The sequence below is a fragment of the Esox lucius genome, chromosome 18 (assembly GCF_011004845.1).
Source record: "Esox lucius isolate fEsoLuc1 chromosome 18, fEsoLuc1.pri, whole genome shotgun sequence".
Taxonomy (NCBI): Eukaryota; Metazoa; Chordata; class Actinopteri; order Esociformes; family Esocidae; genus Esox; species Esox lucius.
The window spans coordinates 7,913,523-7,926,084 of NC_047586.1; the positions used below are offsets into that span (position 1 = coordinate 7,913,523).

The 12,562-nt window shown below is 52.1% G+C and overlaps 1 protein-coding gene across 9 annotated transcripts in view; it reads right to left on the minus strand.

The window, feature by feature from the left end:
• The window catches only part of bach2b (BTB and CNC homology 1, basic leucine zipper transcription factor 2b), an 83,619-nt gene that overhangs the window by 5,396 nt on the left and 65,661 nt on the right, over positions 1-12,562 (minus strand). For all 9 annotated transcript variants that reach the window (XM_010882839.4, XM_010882840.3, XM_020056274.3 and 6 more), the window contains exons 3-4: positions 6,627-8,207; positions 810-1,016 (exon numbers count right to left, since the gene is read on the minus strand). In XM_010882839.4, coding sequence (XP_010881141.1) covers positions 810-1,016; positions 6,627-8,207 — 1,788 coding nt within the window. The remainder of the gene's footprint in view (positions 1-809; positions 1,017-6,626; positions 8,208-12,562) is intronic.

Below are 12,562 nucleotides of genomic sequence, written 5' to 3' on the forward strand. Positions count from 1 at the left end.
TACAAGTGTTCCCAATGCCACTATTTACTGCTCCCTGAAGCGTATTATTACATAATACTGTTTCGACAGTAAGCAGGCTTCTGATTATGTTTCTGATGAGCAAGCATTTACATGATGCTGTGTGCACTGAGGGGAAGCGGGGCGGGGGGGGGGCACCAGTGGGGAGGGAAGGCGGCTGTCAGTCCTCTTTTGTGCGTCAAGCAAAAACACACACACACACACACACAACAACACTCAAATCAAAAGCCCGCAACTCCCCCTCAACACATCACAGGCAAAAGTGTGATTTCTGCCCGTGAGAGAGAGAGAGCCCAACGTGAAGCCATGGAAACACGGGTCCAAGGGGGAGGTGAAGTGGGAGTGAGGGGGAGACAGCAGTCGGTTACGGAGGCTCCACGCCCACTCTGCTTACACCAGCCTACACACCACGCCACTTTGACAGCGTGACAGCTAGAGGGACATCGGCTGGTATCTTAGTAACGTTTGGACTCTCAACAAGTCACCGTCATTAGGTCCAAGCATACTTTTATATAGACACCGCCTTCTTCCAGCCCCCTGCAGTGCACAGGAAGCAACGTGTGAAAATGAGAATAGCCTATGTGTTAACAAGGACTCATTGACAGTGTGAATTACCTTACGCGTATGAAGAATGCCACGCATGTACTATTGCCATTTATTTGGGAAGTGTTCATTTGAACGGAAATTCATGAATATATGTATACACAAATAAACACTAACTTTCAGGTGCCTAACACCTTTGCCCAGTACTGTACATTAAGGACAATGGTTCTGTTGTTGTACACACTCACCAATTTTCTGATCTCACATTCCAGGTTGATGATGCAGTCCAGCTTCCTCTTGCGGCAGCGCTGCGCCGCGATGCGGTTCTTACTACGCCGCCGGACATCGTGTATGAACTCCAGCTGCTCCGAGGTCAGTTTGTGCATTTTTACCATCATTTGGAAGTCGTTACGTGGAAGATTGGTGATTTGATCTACGGGGAAAGGAAGCTTTACCTGCCAATTAAGAAAATAAAAATGAGTTTTAACGATAAATGAAACATTTTAGATGTGACAAATTCAACACCGAATGGAAACCAATGGAGGTGGACTAGCTTGATGAACCCCAGATGAATGTACGGTGCCAGTGTATGCCAAGATCCACCGCAAGATCACGCAAGAGCATCACTGTTGCGGGGCGAGTACGTACTGACTCACATACACACAGGGGAAAGCCTTCCGTGCTCTCTCTGGACCTCAGATATTGAACATGCGACCTACTCTGAGGCGGACCGACAAAAAGGTGATCCTAAAAACACACGTCCCTCCAACAATCCCTGCTGGCTTGGAGACGTGCTCAGGTGACAGAGAAAGGAGGGGCAGGTTGGGATCGGCCACCTTCATCCGTATAGTGATGTCAAGTGGTATCTGGACGGCATATGTAACATCTACACATCATCTAATAGAAGACACACAACGCCGTACATAATATGACGTTCAGGCTCACAGGGTGAGAGAACATGCACTTGCAATAAAATCCTGATATTGGCTGAATCACAATCCAATTGTTTCCGAAGGATTCTGCTGACAATATCCAGGAGGGTGTGTTTTCTTCTTCCACATGGCGTTGATAGCCTGATTCTTTTCCCTCCCTCAGGTGCTGGCAAACCTTCTGATAGCCGCACACACCCAGCGGTATCGCACAGTGCCAGGGAGCAGCCACTGAGTGGTTTGGGGGAGTGGAGAGCCACGAGAGAGGAAGAGATGACGGGGAATAACAAAGAGCCAGAGGAAGACAGCATGTGAGCTTGGCAAGACGAGAGGACCTGCTGTTCTCCTTCGCTCTGCTCTCCATGGCTACGGTATGGAGGGAGGGATGGATGGGGGGCAGGAAGAAAGGAGGGTGAGGGGAAATGGCTGCTGAACCAGGCCCAGGGGGTCCCAGGAGACCGCCACAGCCCTTTGGAAACTGAGCCCCACTTAAAACACCTGCAGTGGGTTAGAGAAAATGGACTGGGCTGGATACCCTCCCCACCGTCAGTGGAGGTATATATGGCATCACCTGGGGTAAGTGCTCCACTTCACGGGGACAAAGCAAGGTGCCTGTTTGACCGCACTGAAGTCATTTTCCACTGAAGAGCAAATGTAGATGTCAATTTATCCCAGGGAGAAAGGCTTGAATTTCCTCATTAGAAGCCTCCAGTCCTCCGGGAGCCACTGTGCCCATTTCTCATCTCCCTGCCTGGCTTGCACTGCGTCTGCATGAAGGCGCATGAATAAATAATGGACCGAGCTCCAGGCCACACTGGGGTCCCACCGGCTGCCTCCGCTTCCAGCCTGCTCTGTGAGATCTGGACCCGGAGACGAGGACTCAGTCTGGGACCCATCTGAGTGCCACGCGCCCGAGGCTGGTTGTAAAGGTCAGAACAGTGACCATGCACGGGTACTGACCGGAAGGAGGCAGGCACAGAGACGTAGCACAGGCGGACAGGAGCCACCCCGCCCCGTTTCGTTCTTCCTCGCCGGCGGCGGTGTGTGCGGCGCAGAGCGGTTGGGGGCGTCCAGGCTATATTTACTGACTCCGCCAGGAGAACTCGACCCGTAACCAGGCTGAGATGACAGAGTGTGGCTCGAACGGCGGTGCTCCTCACCGCCTCTCCTTTCCTCTGCATACCCCCTTCCACAGCCTCAGCCTTTCTCTGTGGGTCATAAGCCACAGATGGGTCCGGACCGAGACGTGGGGCTCATCTGTTATCGCCGTGCGAAGGGCCGTGTCAGACACACGCGGGGAGGCGGGGCCAGCTGGCGGCTTGCAGGTCCAGACCTGGGCCGAGCCCTGGGGGTCGGACGGTGCAGAGGCCCTGCGATGACGGATGTTACCTGGGGTCAGCAGGTTTTGTGCAGCCCAGGGTGCTCACCTGCAGGGCTGGTGACCCCTGTTGTAACCCCGGGAAGGAGTAGAAAACTGCAGGGCACGGTGACCCCCTCCTACTGCTCTGTTCATTCCTAGCTGTTGATATAAGACCTGGGGCAATAAATACTTTCAATTATCTTAGCAGTTCCCTTTGAAAGGTGAAGCAATTTACTGTCCCAATAGACGGTCTGTTCCCAGTGACTAATTCTTTAGGTCAAATGCTCTGCCATGAGCTACTCCCACTTGCGACTGCAGCTCAATGTCTGCATCAAAAAGAGGCCTTTACAAACGAAAGTGTCAACTCAAGGTTCTCCCTAGGCAGATTGTTAAAGCTCCCAGGTTCCACTGCAATTAACCCTGCATTAGCTCACACGCTGGTTGATGGCGCCACGATAGAGGGCTTCAGGCATCCTACGGAAATCTGGCCTGTCTAGTCCGTTGTTGCTTTCTGTTCTGTGAACAGGCGTTGTTTCCATACACCCCATGGAATATGAGTTAGATGGGCTCTGGAGAGACGATGCGGTATGATGTGTCTGTTACTACGGCATGATGCAAGGCCCCAAGGGAGGGCAACGGGGCAGGCCTGGGGCTGATACAGAGCATGTTGGATCTCAGCTGCCAGCCCCGTGATCCGACTACCCCCCCCAACACTCACACACACACACACACGCTCTGGCTGCACAGGTTAAGAAACAACTACATCTACTAGACAGCAGTTACCTACAAAACCTGGTCTTACTAACTTCGGTTTGCTGGGTGAGTTCGACACAATGGACGACTGACAGCAACTTCAGCGGATGAGCGCACCTATTCTCTTTCACTGTCTCGTCTCATTTACATCGAGGCCTTTGGCGCCACAACATCGGATTGCGACAAATTGTGATGGTTATTGTATGCCTGATCATATTTTGACTACCGATTAATAATGTATGACATTTGTGACCGTAGTAGAAAGACTGAAATTATATTTCGGATTCCTGTATGAGTCATGGGTTTTTTCAGTGGTGGGAGAGATTGGAAACACTGTACTGCCAACATATCATATTCATCCCTATCACTCCCACTTTGCTCTTCCAGATCAATATTTCCAATGCACCATGACCAGACGATGTCCTACAGTAGATTCAGCGCAACACCTACAGAGAGAAAGCGTGTGTGTGTGTGTGTGTGTGTTGGGGGGAGGTTTCCTTTGCAATGACAGACTCGGCTCCTAAATTCCCCTTTATCAATGTGAAATGCATCTCTATTTCCTCCTGTGTGTGCGTGTGTGTGCGCAGTGACTAACACTTGGCTGGTGGTGGAGTACATTATGATCTGAAAAGGACCATCCGATCGAAGATCAGCTTTCCTACTTTGAGGTGTTTTATGAACCCAGACTCTGCTGTAGCTTACAGAAGGTCATCTCGTCTCTGGACACTCGGACAAACTTCCTACGCATCACACGCATCGCCTGGGGAAACCACTGAAGTGTAAAATTGCAACTGTACATGTCTTTTTTTTTTTACCTCAGAGTAACGTGGTGTCTGCTGTGTGTGAAGGTGTTGCCAATGTGGCATTAGCTGGGTCTTCCACACAACAGCCCATTACCACAGGTGACGTGGGGTCACTAAAGAAGACCTGGCGTGCTTCAGTCTCCCTCGAATGGCTGTTCCGTCCCTCCGTTGGTTTAGCCTCCAGTTTAACTACTTCCTTCCCTGTCGGAGTTCATTGTTTCCAGTGCCGGGGCCGTGGCTATTTTTACCAGCCGCAGCGGCTACGGTGGCGGCCTCTTGCTGTGCTAGCCTCTGCCTGACTGGGGCGCCGGCATGCCTGCCGTTTGCTCTTGCAAACACACAGAAGGCCAGGCACGGCAGCGCTTAAGGCTGAGTCCTGTGCCTCCCGGGACGCTAGCTGCTTTTGTTTGTACAGCCGACTAGCGGGGCGGTGCAGAGGGCCCCAGGAAGCGTGAGATAGCAGTTTTATTACCAGATAAGGCTGGGCGAGAGCAGGCCGGGATCTGTTACGTAAGTGCTCCCCTGTCCACCAGGTTGTGTCACGAAGCAAACGACTCTATTAAGAGAAAGCTTTCTGAGACCAGCCAGACTCATTCATAATAAATCTTATCAGCAGCAGGTGATAGTAGAATGCTGGTTCATTTAACTCCATAACGGGTCAATTTCGTTCTGACAGGGAATGCTGTGTGCTGCTAAATGAGTGCAGTGTGAGTCCATACATGTCGAGTCTCACAATAAAACAAAGCAAACAGGAAATCTTTAAGACATTTTTGGGGCTGCTTTTTCCTTTCTCAGCTGAAGTTAAATCAGCTGTAAATCAATTGTCTATAATTTACAGCCTTGGCATTCAGCAGACCTGCTCCTAAATTACTGGCTGTGGGTATTAATTACATATTGCAGCGAGGGCGGTTCATCTTACCGCTCTCGGTTTGTGCACAGAACAAGTGACTTAGATCTTTCCACAGTCAGAGGCTCAATCCTGTCATGGCGAAACGGACTAGCAGGCTCTGAGAATCCAATCGCCATGGCAACGCACCAGTTTCTCTCCCTCTCTCTGCCCATCTCTTTCTCCCTTTCAATCCCTCTCCTGGCTCCCAGCACACTTCTAGTTCTCAGCCCTTTTTCCCTTCGGGCAAATAGAAAACAAGTCTCCCAACCACAAAAGAGAACGTTACTGATGCAATAATTGCAGGCACCAGCTCGAGGAATTTGATATGAATAAAAACACTTTTGTTTCCAAATATCCTTTCGTTGGAACAAAACAACTCCCATTCTGATTATAATAATACCTTTGCCCGGCATATTTTATTCCTGTCCTCTGTGACGTCGCGGTAGACAACCCGAAAACACGGTCAACAACAACAGGAGGGTCTCTTCGGTCCGGGCGAACTCAGTTGTCTGGCCAGGTGGATTAGTGGATGATTAGGGGATGATTAGGGGATTGGCCATGAATCCTTATCAGCGGCACACGCCGCAGCCTGCAGCTTCATCATTTTACAACGGAGCACCATATACTCCTACACCACATTTTTCTATGCACTGCTATTGTCCCGCCACTGGAACAAAAACAGACCGGATATTATCTGTATGTGCGGAACACGACACGGCCTACATTCTAAGTGGAGTAGGTGTATGGCTAATTGGTAGCGCGGTTTCAAAGCCCAGCTAGGTGTCTTGGGAATTAGGTGCCGATTTTCAGGGTTTGGATTAGAGACGCAATGTTTGTGGTAGGATGATAGGGGGACGACGGACAAAGCCACAAGAGAAAACCTTCAGATCCTGCCCTCAGGGGAAACGCTGAACCGTACGCGGCTCTGTCATCCAGAATCTGTCATCTCAGACATCCCTACTAAACCCGGGCTTTTCTGTTCACAGGATCAGCCAATCAGTCCTCTTGACTTCGCCACCGCCCTCCTATTGGTGTGTGTGTGTGTGTTTGTTCATGGTGTTTTAGCACGATTGATTTGGACCCTCTCCCCTATTCAGACTAATTACACAGATCTTTAGCGGTGCGCTAAGCAGATTAATAATATCAAAGCACATCTGTACCACTCACCTGTTGGCGGTGGGGCTGCTGTAACGTTTTTAGCGAACACACTCCAATTACACCATCATCTAATTGCTGCGAATAATGCCCGAGCGGGAGCGCTAGGTCACAGGGAGAGGCAGCCGATTAGTCCCCCCGGCGCGACGCGGCGTAACAGTGTTCGAGTCACTCACCTCTGGCCCCTGCTCGACTCGGCAGGACTCGCTGTCGCCTTCCGAGAAGGACCCCGACTCGTCGCTGGAATTAGTGCCGTACGACTGCTCGCACTTGATCTTGGGGCGCGTCTGGCCGAAGAGGGCGTCCCCCGCCATCCCGCCCTGGTCCTGCTGGTCGGCGGCGAGACGGAGCGCCACGTTGGAGCACGGCGAGGAGGAGAACTCGAACTGGGGCAGGCTGCAGGGCGAGCCGCCGCTGCCGTCCTCCGGGTAGGAGTAGGAGGAGCAGGAGCTGGAGGTCCGCGTGCGGGTCTCAGAGGGCGGCGAGCGCGGGCACACCTTGATCGGCACCGGGCAGCTGGTGTTGGGCCGTGGCCGGCAAAGCACCGGCGGGGCGTCGGTGGCGGCAGGGGTGAGGGAGGGGACACTGCTGGGGGAGTAGGTCTGCGAGCTGGGGAGAGACTGGCTAGCGCCGGCCCACAGGCCTTTTGGCGTGTGCTCCGAGAGCTCCGCCTCCAGAGAGTTCCCCCCGGGGTAGGAATGTGCTGGGGTGCCCAGGCGGTCACAGGCCCCCGAGGAGGAAAAGATGACACTGCGGCGGTCGAGCTCCACTTCCTGTTTGCAGACGCCGTCGCAGGAGGCCGACTTGAGCGGCGGCAGCCTGTGAGGGGTGCTGTCCACTTCTTTTGGGGGCGTAACAGACAGGCCCAGCTCCACCGCGGTCAAAGGCCCCAAGTCTTTTGTTCTGTGATCTCCCTGAGTGGTTCCTTTGTCTTGGGGGCAGACGCTGGCGAGTCTGTTGACCAACAGATGCTGTGACGCCACGGGCAGACCCGGGAGGTCCGCCCCTTTGCTGAAGAAGGCGCGGAGGCAGGTGGGGGACTTGATCCTCTTGGCAGGAGAGGCCGACACCGGAACACTGTCCAACTCCATGGGTGTCACAGCGTCCCTGTTCTGGCCGTCCTGCTCGTCCCCTGACAGGCACAGCGAGATGGCATCTTCCTCCGGCCGCAGCTCCACTTTGATTTGGGTGACCGGTGGCCTGCTCTGGCCCCAGCCAGCCCCGCCACCGAGGCCGTCACTGTTCTCCTGTAATAATAATGTGCTTGGAAAACCTGAGGTACTGGTGTGTGAGGAGGTGTCGTTATTGTGCTTGTTGCAGGCCCACTGGTACTTCCTGTATTTTGGGCAGCGCGGGAGGTCGGACGAGCCGTGTCTGTCGAAGTCCAGCCGCTCATCGCTGAAGTCGCTGGGCTCCGGCAGGGGCAGCCGATCCTCGTCCGGTGTGCGCCGCAAGGATCCCAGGGCTTCAGCTCGCCGCCGGGCCCGGGGAGAGGAGGCCTTGGCTGCCGTTTCGGACTGCATGCTCTCGTCCTCGACCTGGCGACGGCCCTCGGCCGGCGCCCCCTTACGGCCCAGCAGAAGGCCGTCCTCCTGGCTGCGGAGCTGGGCCTCCAGGAAGCGGAAGCACGAGTCCTCCAGGTTGTGCATGCGCAGGAATTCGGCACAACGAATGACCTCTTGGATGTTTTCTCTGCTGAGTAACAGCTTAGCAGTGTAGGCAAACTGCAACAATGGGGCGAATCCCCTGGCGGTGACCTGCGGGGGGAGAAAAAACAGGGAAATTGCCAGCATTACCATCAGCACTGCCATTGTTCCGACCCCTTGGACTGTGGTGAGACAACCCGACAGCTCGGACGACCATAAACAAACACTGTAAAGTACCAGTTAATCTTTTATGGGGTCAGCACCGAACGTTCTATACAGCCCCGTTTAAAAGAACCCGCTGGTGCTGGGCCGACTAGCTGGCGGTAGGTTGGGTGTCCGGCCGCCATTTTCCATAACAATACCCCATGTGACATAGTGACATTCCACCGGCCTACCACAGTCCGCCTCGCCCCGCGGGCCCCGGCGCTGAGCGACAGTGTACAGCGGTAATGGGACCTTGTGGGTCACAGCTCCTGCCGCCTCCCTCACCGTGTCATTCGCCACGAGCCCCTCTGAGGAGAAGGACCAGTAGAGCCGAATGGTTTGTTGGACATTGGCTCATCCCTATCCCAGCAGTGTGGGGTAGGACAAGAGGGGGAATCCTGCCATTTAGACTTAATGCTGGGTAGATTAGGTTAACCCCTGAGCCTGCAGAAGCCTGGCCGCCCTCTGCTACCGTTGTTAAAGAGAAACAGAGACAGGAGAAAGGAGCAGAGTTAGCTGGCTGTTTAATACCATTCTGTTTGGCGTTTTTGTAGAGGGAAACCAGTGTGAAGTTCACTTTGAGAGACCCACCCCTTGCTCAGACAGAAACACACAGCGCTGTTTTACAACGGTCTTTGATGAAGAATGCATCCCTGCTAGGCGCTTGCTTGAGGACAGGCGTATCAAACCACACACAAAGCAATCAAACCGGCGCATGAAACCACTCTCAAATGCAGTAATGGCAGGCTCACTTTGAATCGTGGAGCGGGGCAATTCATTCAACAAAGCAATATTTCTTAGTGTGATCAATGAAGAAGTCAGAGTTAACCGGTAGTACAATGTGTTTTTAATGAGCAGGGAGAAAGCATCTAGTGTTTACTGATCATTCTACTTCCCGTTGTTGGGAAGAATAACACAACATAAATTACCCCAGCTAGGTGGAATTAATTTCTCCCTCTCTGGGAGTGCTAACACCAAAGCCAGTCGCAGGCTCACCACTCCCATTCTCAGTGCCAGGCTAGTGAAAAAGGATTTTCCCTCCTCAGAAACCAAGCTCACAAACCACAGAAATTTGCTTTGTGGATTTTTCCGTGTGGAAAAACAACTGGGTAGTGTAGACTAGAAAAAACAAAGATGGGGGGGTGACACAAGCCTGAGGTCATCTGAATAATTCCCGGTAAATGCAGGGCAACTACTGGGATGTGGGCTGTCTTGATATTGTGGGATTGATTATTATGGGTTTATTAAATTAACCAACCAACAGAGTCAACCAATAAATCCACCAAACAACCATTACATTTTTTTTATCAATCAATACAATTTATTTAATAAAACCCTTTACTTCAGCTGTTTTCACAAAGTGCTACATAGATACCCCAAAAAAAAGCAGGCAATAGATTTAATGTGGAAACAGTGGTCAGGAAAAACTCCCAGGTAGAGGGTTTCTCAAAGCCAGATTATTACTCAATTAATTCATTATGTATAATAAGTAAAGTTTATGCAAAATTCTTAAACAATTGTTACAAAAACTAATGATCTTAAACCTTCACTAAGCAGATGTTTAAATGGTAAATACATACAAACACAAAGAATGACCAGGCTTCTCTATCCTTGATTCCAGTAGACCCCCAATTTTTTGGGGTTACAGAATTTTGCCTTGCCCCTAAAGTACCCCCTCATGTTCATTTTACCAGTCTCATTGTGAGACTGTACCCCCGTGGGAAACCCCTGCTCTAGTCTGTAATTCCACTCACTGTAAAGAACAAGGAGAAGCAAGGCAATACCGTCTGTGACTGTCTAGAATGGGGGGCTCAAGGGAGAGCTTCCATCCCAGCTTCTATTCATGTTCAGACGCCTTTCCTTCTCCCCTGTCCCTCTCTTTCTGTCTTTACCCATCCCCCCCTTCCCTCGGTCGCTCTCCTTCTGTTCTCTCTCTCTCTCCCTCTCTCTGTCTCCCCCCTTGTCACTGACCTTCCCCTTCCCCGTCTCTCTCGCTTGTATCTTTTCTCCTCCCCCTCTCTCTCTCCCTCACTCTCTGGGGGGATGTAGCATGCAGCCTGCAGATAGCCTTGTGCAGGACAGCCCTCTCCAGGGCACCACGGCAGCCGACAGCACAACAGATCCAATCAGGCATTGTCGAGAGGAAGCTGCTGCCTCAATTACTGGGGATGAAGTGGCCGTGTTGTCTGTGTGTTAGTGCCCACATATGCGCACGCACATGCATACACACAGCGCAGTGCTTTAAACCAGGAGCGATACACGCACCTAGTGTGTATCCAGCCAGTCGTCTTTAAATGTGAAAGCAGTCTGAGTTTAGACAAGGCAGGGCGGCTGATGAACAGACTGTGGAGAGCTGCTGCTGGCCTGGGGGAAATGTGCTGAACCTACCCCAGGATCTATTTTCGGCTTGTATCAGCAGCTGCTGCCCGCGAGAGCACATCTTTATGTGTGCCCTGCACCATATGTGGTGATTACTCCAGTATTACAACCAGCACAGCAGCCTAATGTAGGCAAGTGTGAGGGATGCAGACAGAAACCGACGGACAGGCGGAGACAGGGAGACAGGGAGGGTGGTAACAAAACAGCATGAAAAAGCCGTACTTGCAGGCCACGAAAAACTAAAATGGGAGAACAAAATGTAAGAGGAAGGTATGAAGTGCGTTTCCTGGTCATTAGTGGAAAGACTTTTGACATGAGTAGCGTTTCAGGATGTTTTAAAACAAAGGCACAAAATTAATCAAGGTGACAGATCTGGGCCATTTTTAGGCTAATGTGGGCTTGTGGATTGGGCGGGTTGGCCGTTCTCTGTGTCTGGGGACTGGGGATGGAGGAGATACCATTACAGAGAAGGAAATTATAGCAGGAAAACATCACAGAATCCTGACAATTCACATGCCGTTGCTGGGAAGTCTGCCAATGTCCTTTCATAAACAGTCAGCGCGGAATACAATCCCCACAACATCTTTTCATCCATCGCTACATCCCCTACACTCCTCCAGACTCTCTTACAGTCTCTCTCCTCATCCAGTGACTTTCCCTCTCAGAGCGCTCGTTCTGCTCGTACATCGGCCTTCCGCCCCGCTCCGTAGTAAAGACGTGTAATTTATGCAAATGCACCTCAGTGAATTCCTGCATGTCATGCATCCAAATGAGGCCGTGGCATAGTGCGCCGCCTAGCCAGGAAGAGGAAGGAATACTCGGTCTCTTCTGAAACACCCATACATCTCACGCTGCACACTTTAACATCCGATCCGCTGAGTAATCTGACATTAACTCCTTCAGTGAGAGGAGCACAACGAGGAGCCCAGGTGGGGATGAGTCACAGCCGAGGGCTGATGGGAGGAGGTACTGTATGGAGGGAGGTAGTGTGTGTTAGGAGGTACTCTATGGAGGGAGGTACTCTATGGAGGGAGGTACTGTATGGAGGGAGGTACTTTATGGGGGGAGGTACTGTATGGAGGGAGGTACTTTATGGAGGGTGGTACTGTATGGAGGGAGGAGGCATGCTGCTGATGTCATTTACTGTCATGGAACAGTCAAGCCCATTGGTCAATCTAAAAAGCCATTTGTAGTGTAAAAATGGCACAGTGGCTGATCAGACCTCTCCTTCACAGACCTCTCCTTCACAGACCTCTCCTTCACAGACCTCTCCTTCACAGACCTCTCCTTCACAGACCTCTCCTTCACAGACCTCTCCTTAACAGACCTCACCTTCACAGACCTCTCCTTCACAGACCTCTCCTTCACAGACCTCTCCTTCAACCGTGTGGATTAAATCAGATACTCTGCCTCCTAATCCTCCGGTGGGGCAGCTTACTGTTCATGGAGAGACACTGGGGATGACCCTGTTAACTGGACGCTTAGCTCAGGCTTTACACACTATCCTCGTCTCAGTTGTAGGACGATGCAGCCCTTCCCGCTTTGCTTCTCCACAAACTGACTCAGAGACTCACTGGGGTCCCCCGTAAGAGGCACCTCTGAGATGAGACATTCAAAGTGCAGGGCTGCCAGCGGTTAATTATCTGGGTCTCCAGAGGTCAGATTCACCCACTTCAAACACACAGGGTCACTCGGCAGCTCCCAGCAGCTGTCCGGGCTGCCTGGAGATGAGATATATAGGCTGCTCCAGGTTTCTCAGGGCAGACTGCTCGAACGGCAGACAAAGAGCCTGTATCCTCACGGTTAGAGCGCCGCTGAGCGCGGAGCCCTTGTGCTGGCGGGGAGGAGGCCTCCTGCCGTGATCGGGGGGGGGGGGGGGGGGG